The 23,625-nt window shown below is 38.5% G+C and overlaps 1 protein-coding gene across 2 annotated transcripts in view; it reads left to right on the forward strand.

Annotated features, from left to right (window-relative positions):
- The window catches only part of LOC146689031 (BMP/retinoic acid-inducible neural-specific protein 3-like), a 60,573-nt gene that overhangs the window by 13,914 nt on the left and 23,034 nt on the right, over window positions 1-23,625 (forward strand). For both annotated transcript variants that reach the window (XM_085436409.1, XM_085436410.1), the window contains exons 2-3: window positions 1,520-1,888; window positions 21,906-22,096. In XM_085436409.1, the coding sequence (XP_085292535.1) occupies window positions 1,668-1,888; window positions 21,906-22,096 (412 nt within the window). In that variant the 5' untranslated portion in view covers window positions 1,520-1,667. The remainder of the gene's footprint in view (window positions 1-1,519; window positions 1,889-21,905; window positions 22,097-23,625) is intronic.

Below are 23,625 nucleotides of genomic sequence, written 5' to 3' on the forward strand. Positions count from 1 at the left end.
TGCCTGTTATAGCCCCCTGGCTAAACTTTGCTAGATCCGGCCCTGCACAGTTACCAGCTGTCAGCTACGTAGAAAAGGATCCTGGTGTAGAAAGTAATATTGAATAAATTTTAATTGTTGTTTCTGTTGTTTAGCTGCTGATTTCCTCTTTCTGGTGCAAAGTGGGCCAAAAACAACGTGCTAAGGTTGTGAGCCGAGTTACGCCATGTCGCAAGTTTTGGGAGATGCTGTCGTGATATTTAATGGATCGGATTACATTTTTTATTTCCCTCCGATATCTGATCCAGTAATTTAGTTCAGTATCAGACCGATGCGGATACATAATATCGGATCGGTCCATCCCTAATTATTGCTGGGTCTTTTTGCTTTCAAATACTGCAATTAAACTATGTTACTGCTCTCTCATCATGCTCCAGAAAAATTATTTTTCTTTATTTGTGTAAAGTAGGGTTATAATTAATGATTGGGTGTGTTTAATTATTGGCAATCTCTTTTTTTTGTGTGCATTTGCATTATCAAAGTAATCATGTCTGAAAAAACCTGTAAAACACAGAATGGATATTTTGTAGCTGCTTTTGATTTTAGTTTTAGTTTGTTGACCATTTTATTTATTTATTTAAAATAGCATGACATTTTGAAGTCCCTTGTTTTGTACAGTTTTTTATAGTCTGATGTTTTCAGTATTTTCAGATATATTGCAGACATTTTAACAGTTTGCTGTAAAATGCATAATAATTATACAGTAACGTTCATTTTTTTCACTTTAAGACAGCAAACTACTGTTACATTTAAATTCAGATTTCATTTAGAGATGCTGTAATGGTTCCTTCGGATTAGGCTTTGGTTGCTGTGGATCAGTGATGTGTTTTCCTGTGCTTCTGGGAGTGAGAAGGTTTGAACTAGAACTGGGACACCACGATAGAGGCTTTAGTGGCTACTTCCATTAGGCCAGGTTTCATAATGTTCCATATCTGTGTGATAAAAGAAGAATGGAAACTTGGAGGAAAAAGAAAATGCTTAAATAGGGCACAGGTGTAGACATTTTACAGTAAAACAATGAAGCAACAGTATAATGGCAACCAAACAGTTGACAGTATTCTACTGCAGATCTTATATTCTATACATTACAGTGCATCATTTCTTTTACAGTAAGAAACTGTTTTTATAGATTACAGTAAACACACTGTAAAATGACTTGTCATTATTTTACAGTAAAGTAACATGAAATTTTACTGAAGCAGCACCATTAAAGCAACAGGCGCTCACAAGCTGAAATTAGCAGGTGTCATTTTTACATTTATTAATTCAAGTTCCACATAATGAACCTGATTCAAACAGCATTCCCACACCGTACTTATTACTCTGCGTTATCACAGAATCCCTGGAGAGGCTTCTGTCAGCTGCAACATATTCTGAGGATTTTTTTTTGTTTATTTCTGTCTTTGTAGCCAAGTTTCTTCCTTGCTGGTTGTGGGTGTTTGTTTGTTTGCTGAACTGTGTGTTTGTGCTTTTGCCTTAGGTGTTCGGGGGGCATTGAGGCGATGCAGGTCCCTCGGTCATCCCAGTGGAGGAGCCAGCTAATGACAAGTATCTTTGGCTGCTGAACGCCCCCCACCACCACCACCATCACCACCACCCTCATCCCTCCTACCCTCCATCCATCTCTGATGGCTCTATGGGGCATTCTCAGCCTCAGCCTTCACTGCTGGGTGTGTTTATGGTCCAGTGTAACAGCAACAGCAACATCAGCCAGCCTCCCAAATGACAAACCTGGGGGACCCCTGGACTGGCTCCTGTCTGATAAGGGGCCCTTCCACCACTCCCCAGAGTACATCGACTTTGTGGAAAAGAACCGACAAGGTTTCTCCACCAGATACAAGATATACAGGTGAGTTGTGACTGCAGCACGAGGAGATGCTTTTACACTGTATTTACTACTGCCAAATCGCTACCCTATTATATGCATGACAGATCTCACAGCAGTCGCATCAAATAGTCTCTGTGGTTGTCCTTTGAAAGATCAGCTGTGTGTAAATAAGGCCACATGATATCGATGTTAATGTGTTTACATTTTGAGGTTAGTCACAGTCTCAGCATTTTGTTAACTCCAGGCTTCTGTGTACAGTCAGTATGCACATGCTAAACACTTTAACCGCTAACAGAGAAAGGCTGACACCAAACTTATTTAGCTTGTGAATATATTGCACCTATTATTACAATTTAAAAGTCTTAAAATATATTAAAAAATCAGCTTATTTTGATTCAATGCAGTTAGCAACCAACAATCTAGCAAAAGACACAGTTACAGTAGGCAATACATTCATTGTGTGGCCTATGCACTGATTTTGGGACTGTTCAAAGAAAGAGACATTGACAGTGACTATTTCCTGTAGGTACCACCGGGCGATTATCAGTCTGCTGTTGCGTATTTTGTGGTGTGTAATAAGAAAGATTTACACATGTACTCTTCATAATTAATGTGAAATGTGAATTTCGGCAACCTGAGAGCTAAATAAAAGTCCTTTACTGACCCACATAAAGCACTGTAGTGAAAATGATAATGCTTGCAATGAAATGAAGCCGCTTCATGTAAATGAAATGATGGAGATGAGGAAGGAAAGGAGTAAACATTTATCTGCCATGGTTGGAAAAGCTTTTAAAAGCATGCTCATACATCTGTTGTAGAATGCACGTAAGGGACAAGTCAAAGTTAAAGAGAAAGATATTGCAGGGGGATTTTATTCTGAAAATACACGTTTCAGGGTACCAAGGGTTTTTAGGGCATCTTCCATTCCTTGTTTTCTATTTTTACAACGTGTATGGGAGGAGAGAGAATTTAACATAACTGTAGAGCATTTGGTGGGCAGTATGCTTTATGAAATCCCTGTTCATGGCTCTTTAATACACAGACTGTATTATTTGGCTTGCATTGTCATGCATTAAAGCATCCTCACAGCACAGTGCTCACAGGATAATTGACACGCCTAGACAGAATCATGATGTATTACATGCACGCACGCTGCTATCAGCTGGTTCTATATCACATTCTGCTGCTCTCCAAACCCTCGGGGAGTCACCTGATCAGGTGGTCAAATGAGATCTGTTGATTAGCACTGTAAAAGAAGAAAGATTTGTCATGACAGCACAGTCAGAGGTATCGCCACGCGACCAAATTAGTGGAGATTGTGTCATGAATCATATCCGTCGTCGTTTAGGAGGATGTTGTCCAGGCTTCTGGAAATGGACAGACGGGATTCCTGTCATCTACGGATCGTTGTAAGGATGCTTTATGGCTTCTGTGATCGGTTGCTGCGTTCGAGCTTTTTAATATTTCCTTCCCTGGCAAAAGGCAGTGGTCTGCTGGAGCTGAGCTGCATAGGCGGCAAGATTAATAGTCTTATCATGTGGCCAAGTGATTAGTGAGCTCTTAGTACTTATTACTCTGCATTATCACAGAATCCCTGGAGAGGCTTCTGTCAGCTGCAAGGTTGTGTTTGAGGCCCTCTAGATTACTACAATGCGGCATTGATTAATAGTGATTATATTAAAAGGAAAAACCAACCTAAAAAGTAAATAGCCTGTAAATCTTCCCAAATTGAATTCACTTGGATTCAGTCCCATTTGATTTCAGTAACCGACACAGACATTGGCGGATACAGCTGCGTGTTTTTGTTCTAGCAAAAAAAACCCAAAAAAACAACAACTTCCTTTTCAGTCCCAGTGTTGGGGGGTGAAGTGTAGTGATGAGTTTGGGCACACACACCTGGACATAGCTCATAAAAAATTCAGGGAGGATTGTTTTATTAAAGAAATGTGGGCCCGCTGCAGTTTTCTCCCAAGGGGGTCAAACCACATGGTTATGCCCCTGTTGTGTTACAAATGTCCTTAAATTTCCAGTCAGGCTATTTCTGTACTACAAGAACAGATCGCTATGCACTGTTAAGGTAGTCACTGACCCTTTTTTGGCCTGCGAAAGATTAAATGAATCCTACTTACTACTCCTCAAAACCAAAAGATAGCGAGCACATCTTCAAAGACTGATGTTTGCATTTATTTAAATAAAAGGGACCTAAATAGGTGTGGTGTTGATTGGTTGATTGGTTTTGATTCAGCTTTTTTATTAGTAATTGAGCTGGGTATTTCCTCAAAAGTTACAATCCTGTCTAAACTTTAAATTGCATTTAAACAGAATACAATTATTGAAATTTCATGAACCCATATTTTATTCATAATAGAACATTGAAAATTTATTAAGTGCTTTCACTGAGAAAATGTACCATTTAAGAAATAATAAGCTTGTTTTGAATTCAGCATCTCAGAAAGGTTCGGTTATGGCAACAAAAAAATTGAGAAAAGTCAATGGTATAGGTCAGTAACATGATTGGGGGTAAAAGGAGCATCTTAGTGAGACAGTTTCTCAGATGTAAAGATGGGCAGAGGTTCACCAATGTGCAAAAATCTCCCTAAAGACTTGTTTAAAAAAAGAGGGGATGCTACACAGTGGTAAACATGGTCCTGTTCCAATCTTTTGAGACATGTTCCTGCCATCACGTTCATGATCGTATTTTCTTTTTCAGTTCTTATTTTTTTGCACTATGTCACTAAAACATGTTTTTATTTACATTTTACACAATGTTTTTGGAACTGTGGCTGTATAATAGTAATTTACTTTATTTCTTATATCCATAATGCAATGTTGGAATATTGTCCACTAGCAGCTACACAAGGTAATGTTTAATTTGTATGGCAACATAGTTTTGTGATTTAGAAAAATCTGACCACATTATATATACAATCAATCTAATAAAAATTTACTGAGGAATTACAGATTTCTTTATTTTATTTTTAAATTAGACTGTATTTAAAAGTTGGAACTACCACCCTGCGGTTAGAGATTTACCACTGTGTAGCCTAGAGTATTAAACTTTTTGTTATTGTGACTCGTAGGAGGGAAAACCTGACTATTAAATTGCTTACTGGCTGTAGAAGTATAACTGGCCAATCCTTAGTATTTTCATTATGACTTTAAGTGATAATTGAACCAGTAACCAGTATAAATTTGGTCAGCTGGTCATTCCTTCTTCTATATGAAGTCATTTTGTAACCTGAAGAGTCATCATTGCTGACAATTAAATATAATACAAGTTTAAGCACATGGTTTCACTCTTCAGACACACCACCACCAAGCAGTTACATATTTTGCCAGTATACATTGGTGTTTTCTGGTTCAGTATATATATATATATTTCGGAACTGCTCAGCATTATTTTGCTACCCCATTAGTGTTTGTTCTGGAAGTTGCTGAGCTGAAGCTCTGGTCATCCTACACCGCCTTGTCACTTGAATACATTTAAATGACTTTTGTGTGGAGATAAATATTCCTGGCTTATCTAACACAAACCTTGCAGTACCTCTCACGATGAGACAAGCCCAAAGGTGCTTTTACTGTAATATTTGTCACTACAAGCAAATTGCCTTTCAGCTCAATCATTATCTGCTGCCTATTATCATTATTATTAGTAGCATTAGCAGATAAAACCAATGGATTCCTTATAGCATATTATATTATAGCTGTGTTTATTCAATGCTCATTGTTTTAAGAATTGCACTAAATTCCAGATAAAATCCTTTTTGCTGTATGAAGGGATCTGGGAGCTATTAAAACTGTTTTGCACTAAGTTTGCCATCGACATGCAAAAACATTTTTTTTAATATTCTGTAATATGCTCAGTGATATGTGAAGTGATCTTGGTGATCCCATAGTGTGCAGATTAAATAATATTGTTGTTCCTCCTTTTATTTGGTGCGAGATTTTGTAGATGTGTCTTGGTAGTAGGATGCTTCATTTTGATGAACATTTTTATTTTATTAAATGTCACATGTAACTCATCTGTCTGCCTATGCAGAGAGCAGTTCTGCATAAGCCCTTTAAATTGGGTTGTGGTGGGTTACCAGATTTTGTGACAGATGAGTTCAAAGTATGCGTATTATGTGGAGTGTGTTAGATTAGAAAGATTAGCTGGCAATTACACACACACACAAAATAGAATTCGACTTAAGTTGTGAAAGTAATAACAGATAGTTTTGAAATAACAGAGAACCTCTGGAAACACAGAGGTGTTGGCAAGTATTACCAGAACATTATGTATGCTGTGATTTCTGATTGAATCCCAGTATTAAAAGATCCATTCCTTAGTCTCTTCCTCAAAATGAGGACTTTATGCATAAATTAATAAGCTAGAGTAACATCAAACCTACCATAAACATCTCTCTCTTACTCCGTAAAATAAAATGTAGCTAATAAACACATCCAAGAATATAATCTGCTCCCAGTTTGAGTGCATCTCTCTCACATACACAAACATGCCACATGTGGAAGTTAGCTGAACAAAAGACAGGTGGAGTAAAATAGGAGCATCAACATCACCGACTTACTGACATGTTATGTTACAGTAAGCAATAGACCGAATAGACCGAACACCAAGAGCTGGAGTGAGAGAGGGAGAGAGAGAGAGAGAGAGAGAGAGAGAGAGAGAGAGAGAGAGAGAAATGCATTGTCATCATAGGATGATTTCAGGCGTGTCAACTCACTTGACTTGAAATTTGCTGTTAAATGAAAAACTTTTGCAACATACAAAATAAAGTTGCTGGTGTAGCCTGAATATCCTGACTGCTGACTAATAATAGGTGCAATATATTCACTTTCTGTTCTTCTAGTATGTTGCAAGCTACTGCTAACATGTAGGGGCCCTTAGATTGATTTGCTCATGAGTCCGGATTGGACCAACATTTGATCCAAAGATGTGTGTCCATATTACGCATAGGTTTCCTGTACATGTCGAGGACCAAGATGTTTGACAAAAGCGGAAGAAGAAAATTAATGGACAGGATTTTTGTTCCTAATAACAACAGTAGAAAAAGGTTTTAGTTAACCATTTTAACAGTGATAAGTATGAGGCTGCTTAGTTTTCAGTTAAGTTAACAGTGCTCACCAGGTGGTTGCCAATTTATAGTTACATACCCAGCTTAATATACCAGCTGGGTGTCTGATGACCAGTAGAGTGTATGTATTCTATTTTATTTTATTATTATTATTATTTTATTCTATTCTTACTACTGAGCTGGGTGACCTTCCTGCATCCTCATTTTCTAGCATTTGTCCCCCTTCAGTGTGGGTTATTCCTTTCTTTTTTCATTCAACTACATTTATTCACTCCAACACATCCCAATTCCCTTGCTGTGGATCCTGGTGATGTGGATCAGTGAGTAAATTTTTTTAGTCACTCTTGACTTAACTTGATGTCTCCAATGTGCAGGTGGTGGCTGATCATCATTCCACTTGTAATTATATCCACTCTTTGTGATGAGCTGGTTTAGAGGATTAAGGCCTATGCAGAACAGCAGTGGGAACAGTGCATCACTTTGATCTTTTTTGCACTTGGTGATCACTGACTTGAAGTTGGTCTACAGCTCCTCTCCTTTCCCACTGAGTTGCTGATGAAGGTAATGGTCATCTGTGACACTCCCCATGTGCATTAATAAGCCTTGGTCGCCCGTGACCCCGTCACTGGTCACTGTTCCTTCTTTGGATCACGTTTGATAGATACTGACCACTGCAGACCAGGCATGCACCACAAGAGCTGCCATTTTGGAGAATCTCTGAGCCAGTCGTCTGGCCATCATGCTTTTGCTTTTGTCAAAGTTGCCCAAATTCGTATGATTGCCCAGTTTTCCTGCTTCTAAGACATCAACTTTCTCATATTTCAGCTGTGATAGACTTATGACTCTATGGGTCTGTTTCTGTGCTGCCACAATCAGAGCCTCTCTGCTGTCATTTAAGTGGGCCTTTTCTAGCCACTGGCAAGATTTCTTGATGTCAGCCCCTTCCTCTATTTGTTGATCGTACATCCCAGGTGCATCGGTCACTCAGTCTGTCTTCAGCTAGCTTGGGCATTCTTGAAGCAGCTCATCTCAGGGTAGGGGGCATCTTCCTGATCTATTTTTTCGGATTGTTGATTGTCACGCTGACACTCACTAAACCTTGCACTCCCTCTTTCTGTTGCTCATAGAGCCTCAGGGTCCTGGACTTTCTGTGACCTGCTTGTTATTCCAACAAGGTATCCGATGACTGGTACACTGCAAAACATCAAAATCTTACCAAGTATATTTGTCTTATTTCTAGTCAAAATGATCTCATTACACTTAAAATAAGACACAGTCAGCTACAGGGCAACATTTCAGTAAGCTAAAGGAATTTGTTTCAAGACAGTGAATCTTGAAACTAGAGAAAATTAGAGATTTTTCACTTGTTCCACTGGCAGATTTTTTTCACTTATTTCAAGCTAAAATACCTCGTATTAAGTAAAAAAAAATCTGCTAGTGGAACAAGTGAAAAATCTCTAGTTTTAAGATTCACTGTCTTGAAACAAGTTCCTTTAGTTTACTGAAATGTTGCCCTGTAGCTCACTGTCTTATTTTAAGTGTAATGAGATAATTCTGACTAGAAATAAGACAAATATACTGGGTAAGATTTTGAGTTTTTGCAGTGTAGGGTGTATGTATTGATGGCTTGGATCTTATTCTTATTGTTGAGATGGCTTACCTTTTTAGAGGTGTTTTGCTGGCTGACCTTCTTGTGTCTTTATCATGGTTCCCATTGGCCTGTGGGATATCAGGTACTTTCCTGTTTGTCTCCTATTCTGCCATCTGGCAACTCCAACTCAATCCCAGTCCGGATCACCTTCCCTCTCTTTCGTCTGTCTTTCTGTCTGCTGCTCTCTCTTTATATGTATGTGCGTGTTTATGTGTTTTTGTTTTATATCAGAGATTAGATGTAACAGGACTCAAACCTTCCAAAAACCTCAACTCTTGAGTGATCAATCCACAGACAATTTTCCCAAATGTCTCATGGATCATCAAGACATTTTTGGCTAATGCGAAATTAACCTTTGTTGTTCATATAGGCTCAGACAGATTTAGAAAGCTTTTTTTCTTTTCTGTAATAAGTGAATCATCATTTAAAAATTTCATTTTTGGTTATTATGGGTATCTTTGTCTAATAAAAAAGTAGGCAATCTGAAACATGTAAATGTGACATGTTAAAAGATCAAACCTTTAAAAATAAACTCCAGTCTTTCAACATGCTGAAGTCAATTTAGTCTACCACTCCTAAAGCTGCTGTCAACATAGATATTGAAGTCATCAACAACACATAATTGCTTCACACTTTAAATTAAGGACACATAATTAAACTACTACAACAGTTTTCAGTGGAATTAATTAGAGCACAGATAGCATCAATGTGTCTTTGAGCGCCACTGTATATTAACGAATAGTAGACTAAAACAATGGGATTCTTCTAATTATTCCTAATTTATTTATTCAACATGCCAGAGTACTTATGATGAACCCATTCTTTGTGTTCAACTTGATCACAACAAAGCGGCTTACGGTTTGATATAAGAGGCACTTCAGCTACAATGAACAACAGCAGAGTTCCTAAACCACAAGGGAGACTGCAGGTGCTCTGAAGAGGGTTGAGGTGAGTGTTTTAGAGCAAACTCCCTCAGCGCTGCTTCTCAACATCCCACTGCTACATTCTAACTGATGTTCTCTGTCTTATCTCCTCTCCTGAAATCCCCTTAGAGGTTTTGACAACTCCAAGTTCTCCCATGAGGTAAATAATCTGGTAAAAGAACCATAATAAATAGTAGGCCTTTAAAGACTCTTCCCTTTGATTGTCTTGGAAAAAGTGTTGCTCTCTTGGCACTTGGTTGTTTTGGAAGTGAAATAAAAAACATTTCACAATTATATAAATCAGTAGAAATCGTAAAAGTATTAAAGAGACAATGATCCCACTGTAAATGGACAAAATACAGGCTCATTTGCTTTAATTCTTTTTCTCATTGTCATTGTCATTCCTTTAGTGCCATCATGACTTTGACGTTTACAGTTTCGAGTGAAATATCTCTGTGACTTACAGCTGGCTTGTCAGATATTTTATTCAGATTGCTTGGTTCCAGCCGCAGTTTGTTTTAGGCTAATTTGCAATGAACACACAGCACTGTGGCACTTGACATGCGTTACACCTGCTAAATAGAAACGTAGGTTATTAGCATCAGCGCTGACATTACCATTTAGCTCAAAGCAGTGTGAGAACAGCACAGCCTCACCCAACCATTGCAGTCACAGCATCAGACTATAAGTCCTGTTGAAATAAATTCACCCTGATTGTGTTGCTATGTCACATTAAAGTTATGTTTTCTTGGATGCATTTAAAAAATTATAGAAGATAGTGAAGAGCCACAGTATGTTCTAATGTATTGATACAATAATCACAATACAACACTGTCTCACCTGTTTCTCTTTTGAATATTGGAAACTGTCCTCTATCATGTGAGAAGCTTTCACCAGTAAGTGTTTTTCACCATCGTGCTACATTCGTAAGTAAATGTGGCTTTCGCTTGTGTTTGTTGCCAGTGATAATTTTTGACAGTCCTTTTTTAGTTGAAAGACACGCTGCTTAGCGCCGACTGCTGGGCAGAGGTGATTGAAAGTGACAATATTATTTTCTGGTCTGCTCTTCCACATGTGTAGTTCAGATTTCTGCTAAATCCTAATAAATGCTCAATGACAGGAGAAGATGAATTACCAGAATCGGTGGCTCGAGTTACAGTGTTTGAGCTGGCTCAGCAGTGATGGAGTAATGAATTCACACCACGTTATGCCTCTACTCAATTTCCCACTTTTCTTACTGATTGAATTTGAAAGATTTTTTAACAAGTTCTGCAAAGGAAATGAAAGAGGCTTTGTGTTTTTGTGGGTGTGCAAGTGTGTGTGATTGTTTGCTTTGGGGATTCACTGGAGAGCATCCCCACTGCTTCCAATGCAAACACAATGTGGGCCTTCTGCCTTAGCCACCTGTTCATGGCGAACACTGCCAAGAGGAAAGCTGCCAAATTCACCAGGGTGAAGGTAGGAGTGCTGACATGCATTTGGCCTTACTCTGAACCTCTTGCGTCTAGAAAATCCATGCGGTTATTTTTTGTGTTTTAAGATTTCAATAAAATTACAATTTAACTGTGAATTGATTGAATTGATTATGCTGATTAAAGGTTGTAAAACCACTTACACTCATGAAAAAAGCCCACCTTTCTTAAATCCTAAAGGTTTATGTTTCAGGACAATAAAAACAGTCTGGTCCTTTCGGCAGCTTCCTGGGGCCTGTTCTTCGTACCGCGCTAAGTGAGTTAGCTGGATGAGATTGTTGACGATTTCGCGTGATCCTGGATCGTTCGGTTCCCCGAAGCCCATCCGGGACTTGCTGTCATAGCAACAGAGCCGTAAGCGTAAACCTGCTGGGGAGCAGGTTTACTTTATGTAAACAGGATTAGATCGCGGCCACGCAGGTATGTCCGCGTCATTCATACGAAAGCAACAGCGATATTCCACCACTGTTTTACCATAAATAAATAACATCAATGTAACTAAAGATAATGCAGCACTTGATCCTTTTATTGATGTCACACAGATACATACAGGTCATTCCCTAAAAAAGGGAAATGTACTATTAACATTCTATTACATGTATGTGATTATTACAGATGTAATTCATATTTCAGAGTAGTAATTGTAAATTACTTCGTGTAATCAAGATGAGAGACCACGGCTATAAAAGCGAAGGTGGATTTGGGAAGTCTGTCGCAGTCATATCCTGTCCGTTTACGCGAGCAACCCATTGCGGAAGGTGCAAGATTGATAAGGAGAGTCCTCAGAATTCAGCGTATATTGCGGGACAGACAGGATCCTTTAGCTCAGCGCGACAGTGTGCTCATAGAGAGATATCGATTTTCCCGTGAGGGTATTATTCACTTAACCAACTTGTTGACGAGGGGGTGCAGGACCACCACCTGTCTTTTTTTTTGCTCTGCCCTTTTCTTGGTTGCTGTTATGAACAAACAAACAGAGAACCGGAATAGCGAGCTCAGAGTTAGCGCGATGATTTGGTCTTGGATGTTTCATTTGATCTTGGATGTAGTAAGCGACGTACGAAGCACAGGGCCCTGTTCATTCTAATTCCGTTGTTTTCATTCAAATTCTTTTGTTTTCATTCAAACTCTGTTCTGTTTATTCAAATTCTATTCATTTCATTCTAATTCCGTTCTTTTCATTCTAATTCCGTTGTTTTCATTCAAATGCTTTTGTTTTCATTCTAATTCTACTCTTTTTATTCAAATTCCATTGTTTGTTCTCAAATTCTGTTGTTTACATTAAAATTTCGTCTTTTTCATGTTAATTCCGTTGTTTTCATTCTAAATCTGTTGTTTGTTTTAAACTTCCATTGTTTTGATTGAAATTCCATTGTTTTCTTTCAAATTCTATTCATTTCATTCAAATTCCATTGTTTGTTCTCAAATTCTGTTCTTTTTATTCAAATTCTATTCATTTCATTCTAATTCCGTTCTTTTCATTGAAATTCCGTTGCTTTCATTCAAATGCTTTTGTTTTCATTCTGATTCTACTCTTTTTATTCAAATTCCATTGTTTGATCCCAAATTCTGTTGTTTTTATTGTAATTCTGTTGTTTGTTTTAAACTTCCATTGTTTTGATTCAAATTCTGTTGTGTTTTGATTCAAATTCTGTTCTGTCCATTCAAATTCTATTCATTTCATTCTAATTCTGTTCTTTTCATTGAAATTCCATTGTTTTCATTCAATTTCTGTTTTCATTCTAATTCTACTCTTTTTATTCAAATTCCATTGTTTGTTCCCAAATTCTGTTGTTTTCATTCTAATTCTGTTTTTTGTTTTAAACTTCCATTGTTTTGATTCAAATACTTTTGTTTTGATTCAAATTCCATTGTTTTGATTCAAATTCTGTTCTGTTCATTCAAATTCCATTGTTTTCATTCAAATTCTATTCTTTTCATTCTAATTCTGTTCTTTTCACTGAAAATCCATTGTTTTCATTCAAATGCTTTTGTTTTCATTCTAATTCTACTCTTTTTTTTTCACGCGCCCGTGCAGGACCACCACCTGTCTTTTTTTTTGCTCTGCCCTTTTCTTGGTTGCTGTTATGAACAAACAAACAGAGTATTCCAGGGTCTCTTTCCAAGAGACGACAAGCAATATAAGTGATGAATATTACCATTCTGTAGAATATTCTTATATTTCACTTTTACTTGTTCCCATGTTCTAGTGGGTCCTGTTGTGGCTCTAATGTGAAAGGGGATATAATATAACATATTATAATATAATATAATGTAATATAATATTGGATAATATGGTGTGATATGATAAATCTACCCTACCGCCTACTGGTGTTGGCCAGAGGGGCCGATGGCGCAATATGGCAGCCTGGCTTCTGTCAGTCTGCCCCAGGGCAGCTGTGGCTACAACCGTAGCTGCCTCCACCAGTGTGTGAATGTGAGAGTGAATGAATAGTGGCATTGTAAAGCGCTTTGGGTGCCTTGAAAAGCGCTATATAAATCCAATCCATTATTATTGTTATTATTAGATTACTTACGAGTTTGATTTGTCAGCAACTTTCTGCCAGCCCTCTCTCCTTGCTTTTGCAGCCTTTGCAGTGTTCCCTTGCGTTTTAATTAAACTCTGAAACTCCTGAAATCCCTCACTCAAGAGTTCTTGCTCTGCTGCCGAAAAATACTGAGCGCGCTCCTTCGACATTTTCGCCGACCAATCAAAGGGTTGCCGATCAATGTTTCTACTATCGATGCGTAGCCCCTGTTGGGCCACCCAGTGATCTCACATTACTTCATCCAGCTATACTAATCGTCAACAACAGGTGTGTTCGGGGAACCGGAATAGCGAGCTCAGAGTTAGCGCGATGATTTGGTCTTGGATGTTTCATTTGATCTTGGATGTAGTAAGCGACGTACGAAGAACGGGCCCTGGTCTGGAGTATTCAGGTGTTTGTTAGCTCAATGCCACAGACAAAAGCAATTGTCGCCGGCCATCAAGGCGAGGGATATAGGATCATTTTCAAACAGTTGGAAGTCCATTATTCTATAGAGAGGAAGATTATCCAGAAGTGGAAAACTTTCAAAACAGTTGGCAATCTTCCCAGAAGTGAACATTCTAACAAATTCACCCCAAGGTCAGACTTTATAATGCTGAGAGAAACTGCAAAAACCCAAGAGCTACAGCTCAGACTCTGGAGACCTCAGTTAGCATGTTTATGACAGTGATATTAGAACAAGACTGAACAAGTATGGCTTGTTTGGAAGGGTTGCAGGAGAAAGCCTCTTCTTACTAAAAAAGCCTCTTCTTACTGGCAGCACAGCTTATGTTAAGTTGTTAACAAACCACAAGGCTTCTAGAACAATGTCCTCCGAAAAGATGAGACAAAAGTGGAGCTGTTTTGCTAAAATGCACAGTATAACATTTGACAAAAACCAAACACCACATGATCTTGGCACCTTTCAGTCATTGGGGCAACAGTGTAAACCAAAATATTCAGTAGTCTAATGTAATACAAGGTCAACTCTCTAAAAGCTAAAGCTTGGTCAAAAAAAAAGCAAACCTACAATAGAATGACCGAAAAAGAAAATATTCAAGGTGCTGCAATGGTCAAAGTAAAGACCTGAAACTGATTGAAATGCTGTGGCTGTTTCTTAAGAGAGCTGTGCATAAATGAATGCTTGCACACCTCAAAGAACCTAACACTGAAAGATGAGTGGCCCAAAATTACTCCACACTACTGTGAGAAACTGATAAATTCATATGGGAACGTTATTGCAGTTATTAGTTATTATTACTAGACCTATTGCTGCTGAAGGTGCCTCTATAAACTATTAAATGATGGGGTATATTAAGCTTCACACAATGCTTCTGGATTTTGGCTTAGGGTTTTTTTTTTTTTGTGTGTGAAGTAATGACATGGTGTGATATGTCATGTTAGGCTGTTCGTCTCAGGTTGTATTTACCTAATTGTAAGACCTGGTAGGGATGTTACTGAACTGCAGTTTTGTGTAGCTGATATTTGACATTTTTGTGTTCTTTTTAAGTCTGGGGTGGTTTAGAAGTTGGAGTGCAATCATCCCTCTAATTTGTAGTTGAGCAGTACAAAATTAACAACACATGGAAGTATTTTAGTTTAGTAAAAGTGCATCAGTTGTTGAGTCCTTTATATTTATCCAGGACTTCAGAGTAGACTGAATGTTTATGAACTCAAAATATCATTTTGGATTGCCTCATCAAATATCCTCACACAAAGACAACAAAAAAAAGAAAATATCAACAAAAACAGAAATGTACACATGCCCTGAGAAAAAACACACTTTAATTATTCCACTTACCCACTCAGTGGAGATAAAAGAGAGAATAATATTCATATGAAGGCAGAGTAATAATGATTCTTCTAGTTTAAACAGCTAATAGCTGAAGGGACAAAAGATCTCAAGTATTGGTTAACTGTAGGCATACATATCCTGCATGCTGATTAAAGTAAAAGAAATATCATGTGCAAAGGCAGTAGCGGCTTGTATAAAGTTATCTTAGTGGCTTTTACCCTAAAACGATGGTCAGGAACATTCAGATTACTGCCAGTGATCTTCTGACAGACTCACTGTCCATTTTGTTAACCATACTAAGGCTATCGAGGCAACAGACGAGCACAAAGGAATGTAGCACAATGGTCAAAAACACTTAGTGGTGAAAGCTCCTGACATGATAGAGGACAGTTTCCAATATTCAAAAGAGAAACAGGTGAGACAGTGTTGTATTGTGATTATTGTATCAATACATTAGAACATACTGTGGCTCTTCACTATCTTCTATAATTTTTTAAATGCATCCAAGAAAACATAACTTTAATGTGACATAGCAACACAATCAGGGTGAATTTATTTCAACAGGACTTATAGTCTGATGCTGTGACTGCAATGGTTGGGTGAGGCTGTGCTGTTCTCACACTGCTTTGAGCTAAATGGTAATGTCAGCGCTGATGCTAATAACCTACGTTTCTATTTAGCAGGTGTAACGCATGTCAAGTGCCACAGTGCTGTGTGTTCATTGCAAATTAGCCTAAAACAAACTGCGGCTGGAACCAAGCAATCTGAATAAAATATCTGACAAGCCAGCTGTAAGTCACAGAGATATTTCACTCGAAACTGTAAACGTCAAAGTCATGATGGCACTAAAGGAATGACAATGAGAAAAAAATTAAAGCAACACTTAACTCACAGCCTTTCCACAGCAGCTAACAATATCATCTACAACCGGACAATGTTTCATCGCCATATCACTGAAGATCTACGGTATCCATACGAACATCAGAATGCAGAGATGGTCCAGCTGAAACAGGACCTTTTGGCGTTTGAAAGGAGGAAAAAAAAATCAACAACTTGGCAGTAATGGTGTTAAGAGAGTTGAAACTGATGAAACTGATGTACCCCTGCAAAAAGAAGAAATGAAATTGATAATAATAATGACTTAGCTGGGTGTAGAGAGGACTGCAGCCCCTAAAATCAACTCTGTAGTGAAACCCATTTCATTTTATCCTTTCCCTGCAGGATGAACCATTTGGCCTATTGGGGGTTTAAGATAAGACAGGCCTAGCTTATCACAGTCAACGATAACTGAAGAAACGAATAACAGCGGGGGATTTTCGAATACTCTTCCTGTACCTGTAACTCCCCCCGCCTCCCCCCTTTCTATTTCTCTTTTTTTTGGTCCCACAGAACGTGCTGTGGCTTTGAAGTAGTGCTTTCACACTGCAAAGTGGAACTCAAGAGACATAGTGTCCCATTTGAAGAGGTCATTTATTTGTACGGCATGAAATGAGGTGAAGATTAATAGCTACACTAGATATATCTGAGCAAGAGATTAGTCAAAGCCTTTGTCTGAATACTACAGTGTCAGCAAAAAGGTCAACTGGTACCACATATCCATTTAACATCATTATGTTTACTTCGCACACTGCCCTCAATTTCTGCTTAATTTTGTGCGAATCAGTCTCGCTTTATAGTTCTATAACAGAAAAGGAAAATGATATGAGTTGTTTATAATCTGTGTCACCAGCTTGCTCTAACTTTTGTATGCAGCAGCCTGAGTTCTTGGCGATTTACTCTTTGTATCATTTAAACATCTGTGTGTTGGAGCTTTCCTCATTACTCCTGGTTTAATGTGATATATACCCTTTCAAAAGGCCACACTCCCTCCATCCATCATCTGCAGCCAAGGTTGTTCAACCCATTCTGATTACAGCAGTCAAGCTTTTACTCAGAAGACAGAAAAGTGCAACATTTGACTGATTGGACAATGCAGCTCACAAACATTTACTAAATGTTTGTTATTTCCTGCCACACAGTGAAGTCTGACAAAAATAATCCATCACTCGGGACAGTCGCATTCATTTCTGCATGGCTCATTTGTGCTTTTGATGCTCACGCTGCATCAGGATGTAACCCATCATAAAAAAGTTTTAAATGAATAGAGTGCTCTCCAAAACAGGCAGAAGGGTTTTTTTGAAGAACATTTTTCCCGTTACTTTCTTCTCACATGAGCGTGATTATGTGAGTAAATTGGGAGCAGCGCCAAGCAGAAATTGGCACCACACTCTGGTACCCTCCAAGAGAAATTTCAAAGTAATCATAGTCTATCTGTTATAATTACAGCTGTGATATCTGTCTGTGACTTCATAAATGTCTCTTTAGAAATTCATTGCAATGTAGATTTGCAAGGAAAGAGCGAAAAAAATCTATCTTCAGCAGTTCTTGGCTTAATAACTAAGTTTTACATTTTTTTTAAACATCAAAAACATTGAACGGCTTTAAAAAGGAAACAGCCTTAATTTAGCAAAATGGCAAACTAGGTTATTTCTCTGTAGGCGGGATGTCTTTTTCATGTTTATCTGTTCTTTTTTTATCTATGTCATGATAATATTAATACAAGTCCAATCATAAATTAAATATCTGTGTTTTATACTTAATCTAACTGTCAGGAAAACTGTAACAGAAAAAAGTTTTTGTTTTTTTTAAAAAGCCTTCAAATTGAAAATGTCAAAATGCTGCTCTGCTTCCTGAAGCTGATTTGTTTGTCATAAACAGAAAGTAAAAGATAAAGTAAATTAAAGTAATATTGATTTTGTGAAGTTATGGAAAAATATATTAATGTGGGGTGGACAGCAATTGAACAAGAAAAAGCATCCATCCATCCATTTTCTTCCGCTTATCCGGGGCTGGGTCACAGTTGCAGCAGCCTAAGCAGCCTCCTCCAGCTTGTTTTGGGGACCACCAAGGCGTTCCCAGGCCAGCCGAGAGATATAATCTCTTCAGCGTGTCCTGGGTCTGCTCTGGTGCCTCCTCCAGGTGGGACATGCCCAGAACACCTGACCCAGGAGGCGCCCAGGAGGTATCCTTGTCAGATGCCTTGACCATCTCAACTGGCTCCTTTTGATGTGAAGGAGCAGCGGCTCTGCTCTGAGCCCTTCCCGGATGGCCATACTTCTCACCCTATCTCTAAGGGAGAGGCCAGCCACCCTTTGGAGGAAGCCCATTTCCGCCGCTGGTATCCGCGATTTCGTTCTTTCGGTCACTATAGGTGAGGGTAGGGACGTAGATCGACTGGTAAATTCATTCAAAAAGTCATGCATGTTGCTGTTGATGTTAACCCCACAACTGCCACTGCTTTTAAAGAAAACAATGAAGCAGCATCCACTGCAGTTTAATCTCTCTGATTAGACAGTTTCCACAATAAAAGAAGAACAACATAACAGCAAAATCAAATCAACAACAGCTAACAAAACAGCTGTCAGGTATTGTTGGATAGATTTTATAGTAACACCTTTTTCAACATTTAGCTTGTTGAGTTGTCAGTGGATTTTATAAGCAGTTCTCTTAAAAAATCCCAACACAAAATGAAAGGTAACTAAGATTATCATCTAAATTTTACAAAATCTGATTGGTAGGTGGAAAGAAATAATAATAATTTTCATGAAGTCCCAGAACATTTAATGTGAGCAGCACCAGCATAGATACTGAAGTTGGTTGAAGTAACTGTTGCCACCCTCGTGTTATATCTTTTGGGCCTTTAAACATCGATACAGATTAGGAATCCCTGAGCTCAGCACTCACTTCTAAGCGCTTCTTTCCTGTATAGTGACCCTGTGTTTTGATCTTCGGCTACCTTAGTCGCATGGAGTTAGGCCACGGGTTCTCTTATCCTGTTTGTTATGACAGCAGGGTAGCAATGGTCAGAGTACAACTTGAAGCCTTGCCTGAAAGTCTGCAAGTAGCAGTGCTTTTATCAAAGTTAGCAGACTTTTTTCTCCCTGTTGGAGATACTGAAATAAAAAACCTTCCACCTGAGCTCAGTGGGTACACAGCATATGTTGCAACAGTACCCTATAGGTTTGAGAGCGTGAACCCGCAGACACACTTTTCTATTGATACTTTGATCAAAAGACCGAGTCAATATATGGTGAATGAGTGCGTATAAGCAAAGTTTTTTATTTGTTGTTCACCCATGTGTGCAGTCAGCTTTTCAGTCATTTCCTGTGCCATGCTTTAGTTTACGAGCCGTGAATGTTGTGTATTGTAGGCTTTGGGCTTTTTATGTCAGAGCACAAGCCTGTGAGGAGCCTCAGAAGTTATTTAGTTTTATCTCTTTGGTTTCTTTGGTGATTAACTTCACATTTGTGAGGCTTTTTCAAAGCAGTAAATAGTGTCTTGGGTCAAAACCACACTGATAAGAAAAACTTTGTGCTATCAGTTAGACTGATATTGGCAGCCGACATTTGTATTTCAGTTTTGGCAGTTGCCATCATGTTGATGAGGGGGAAAAAAAGAAATAGTGGATTACAAATTTTACATACTGCATTTGTATGTGCTTTAGTGACTTGATTGATACATTTCTTTATTCTTACTGCTTTTTACACTTCTATACAAGGTGACCGTGAGTACTTTGAAAGGTGCCTAAAATAAAATGCATGATTATTATCACTTTATGTTTTGTTATGACTTGGTTCTTAATCAAAACAAATATATTGGGTAGCAAAATTAAAATGCATTATAGCAAAACTCCAAGGAGATCTTTTTACACGAAGGATACCATGCGAAGTTCTCTTCTCACAACACAGTGTTCTCAGCCAGTACTTTTTTGCCACATGCTAGACAAACAAAGCACACAAGAGGCTACATTTGATTCACTGAGGCTCACTCTGTTGAGAAAAGTGTGTAAGTGCAACTAACGTAAACAGTACTATGTGTGAAGGACGCTTCATGTGGAAATTTATCATCCTTGAACTTTATGGTAACAGAATAACTTTGTGTGAAGTCAAAGCACTGCCAAATGGAATCCCAGTACAAAGAGCTGTGCCTCGGGCAAATGTTGCACACAAATACTTGGAAAATGCATGCAGGGTGCACGGTTGGTCTTTATTGATTGAACATCTGTATCCTTTAGTTGGTTGCGTCTCACTCCGCTTCAGTTTATCGTGCTGTCTTTGACATACGGTATCTATTTTTCCTCTCGTGATGTCCTTGCTGTGTTTTCACATGAAAGTCGATGAAGTCTCTGCAGCATATAGGCTGTATGGAGGAGAGAGGTGGTAAGATGGTTCTGCTTTATAGTATTATTCATTTTTCTTTCTTGAATTATTATCGTCTGTCAAGTGCAATCCTACACGAATATGTTCATACATATTCTAGTAAATAACAAGTATTAATGTACAGTAAATGCATCACATAAGCTACACTTGACGTGAAAATAATTTGAAGGAAATGACAGAGAGGAAGAATCTGAAGACGTAACAAAGGCTCAGAGTCTTTTCTTTAGGCTCATCTCACTTTGTTTTCTTTTTCAATATAGAAAACATCCATTATTGTTTCTTTTACTGCCTTGTACCTTGTCCATTTTGATGTATATCTCTGTAATGATAGGGTTATTAAAGAAAACAGCTGGAAGCTGCGTAGTTGGAGCACATTTTTATCCCATGTGGCAGTCGTGGTTTCAGTTGATAGCAGATTTTTCTCTGGATGTTATTTCTAAAGAAATTCTTGTGAATTCATTCATTCTTTTGTTTCTCACTCTTTCTCTGAGCTGCACCTTAATTCAGGCTGCGTCAGCATGGTCGAGAGGTTTTGAACACTGTCATAGCACACAACATAATAACGTAAATGCAATGCACTACTCTTTCTTTCACTATTTCTCTGTCTTTGCTGTTTCTGTCTCTTCGTGTAATTTATTCAGCTCAGTTTTAGGCAGAAGATCTATCTGTATGATGTCACTGTATCTCTAATATGCAAACGTGGTCAACTCTTTTACCTTAGAAGAAGTGATGTCATAATGACTACTTTAAGCCATGTTTTTCCACTCCTAATTGTTTATTCTATAATGTTGCTGTGACGTTTTGGATCAACTGAAGGCTTTTCAAGGAGTTTTATAGCATGAAGTTTCCATATATCACATTGCTAAGTGTAGCAACAGTTCAAATCAAAGCAATTCAATTTGCCATTATGTAAAAAGGCCAGAATACAGAGAAAATACTAAAGAACCTGTAATAAGTGATTATGACATATTTTAGCTGCATAAATGATTGAAAGTCACGTGAACTTTTCTTTTAAATGAAGATTACTTTTACATGTAGTGTTAATCAACAAAATATAATCTGTCTATACTCTTCTATATGTGCTTTTTTCTTTCTCTTTGCTAAGCTGCTGTCTTCTTCTTTGCTGGTGCATTTCTGCATATCTTGGCACATTATTTTCATCTGTTAATCGGTGTGAACCAGTGAGCACGTCTGCTTCAGAACTACAAGCTGTTTGCTATAAGTCTAAAGTTGCGCAAATCTTGTTTTCATTTGTTTTCAGGTAATCTTATTTTCTCTTATCACTTAGAAACCCTAATCTAGTGGATATTAATAATAATCACTTCTCATTTTCCAGGGAGTTTGGAAGATGGAAGGTGAACAACTTGGCGGTGGAAAGGAGAGATTTTCTGGAGTCTCCGTTACCTCTTACTCCTGAGTTCATCAGGAACATCCGACTCTTGGGCCGCAGGCCCACCACCCAGATGATCACTGACAGCCTGATCAGGAAGTATGGGACTCACTTCCTGTTGTCAGCTACCCTGGGAGGTAACAATTATTAACCATCCTCTATCGATTGTTTTACGATTCACTGTTGTTTCCTTGGGCAGTTCAGGACCACCATGTAGCTGCTGTTTTTAGATTAGATCACACTTTGGAAGAACTGTTGAAACTATGTGTATGTGCACATTTCCATTTTTGCCATGAACTTCAGACAAAATAAGAAATAAAATTGAAGTTGAAGGGTCAAAATGACACACTGGAGCAAAACAGATTTAACAGATGAAATTACAGTTTTTGGTAAGCGTTCTTCTATGAAATCTGTTGCTGGCAGATCTTATCAGCAGTAACTACCTATTTAGATATTCAGCTAGGCAGTTTTGCTCAACTCACAGCTCTGATCCTGATTTTCATATCTCTGACATGCTTTCAGAGCTAAATAATGAATGATGCAAAAAGACTTTGGTCCCAGGTCAGCACCTGCAAATGACTAACAGAAATAAAAGAGCAATGTTGCTACTCCAGCGTAGAACTACTTAGCCCATATATTACAGCTTAGAATAAACAGGGAAATGTGCTTTAAGGAACTAGTTCTCACTCAGGTGATCTGGGGTTAAATAAAGTATGCAATTTGTGGTAAAAGCTTTTAAAATTTGGTTTTCCAGGTGGTCTGTATGGAAAACAGATGGACGGGACATAATAATGCAATACACTCAGAGTAACCGAAAAACACATCACAGTGGAATTATATGCCACTAGCAGCTCAGAAAATTGGTCTCCAGAGATGTATGAATACATGTAAAAGCCTGTGTATCGTGAACCTGCCACTCCCACTCCCAGTCACAGCCACGGTACTTTTGATTTTCTACCGGCTGATGAATGGATAAGCACTAATAGTTCTCTGACTCAAGAGACGAAAAAAAAAAAAGTCATTTAAGATGCTGGAGAGTCCCGGGCAAGTCTTGAAAAGCACATTTGCTTTTTACAAAACAACACATGTCAATTACTTTAGACGCAACTCCTGGCTTTGAAAAGGTCGCTGTTGTGAGTAGATGCATAAAATGCAACCCTCCCAGCTACCAGAGCTGATGCAGCCCTGCACTCTGGCTCTCAGCCAGGACTGAGTGGTATGAAGAGAGGAGAATGAGGAGTTTGCCTTGGATCTTTGCCAGTGATATGCCTCTGTGGTTCTGAATGGATAGCCTCTGTGTTCGGAAACATATGGACTTAATGAAATTAATAAATAGATTGCAATATTAAGAGCTTGCCCTTCAGCAGCTGAGTAAGAAAGGCAGTGGGCAGAAAATGGCCCTGAAGCATTAGCACTGCATTATGATGAGAAATATGATGTGCAGTGTCTTGGGAACTCTCAGAGCTCCAAGTGTGCTGCATCACAGCTCCTAGACTTATGAAGTCCTGATTGCAGTGATCAGTGCCGTCTGATTCGGGGTGACGTGACTTATCCTAATTATGGTCAAGTGTCTTTATGCTTCAGAGGCGCCTGCTGTCGCTGTGCTCACAACCACCTGGAGTTTGGTGCATGTATCTCTCAGCAGGTTTTAAAGTACCCTATCAAT

The sequence above is a fragment of the Copadichromis virginalis genome, linkage group LG17 (assembly GCF_057382275.1).
Source record: "Copadichromis virginalis isolate Kocher_CV1m ecotype Utaka linkage group LG17, C_Virginalis_male_GT1.1, whole genome shotgun sequence".
In the NCBI taxonomy this organism is placed as follows: Eukaryota; Metazoa; Chordata; class Actinopteri; order Cichliformes; family Cichlidae; genus Copadichromis; species Copadichromis virginalis.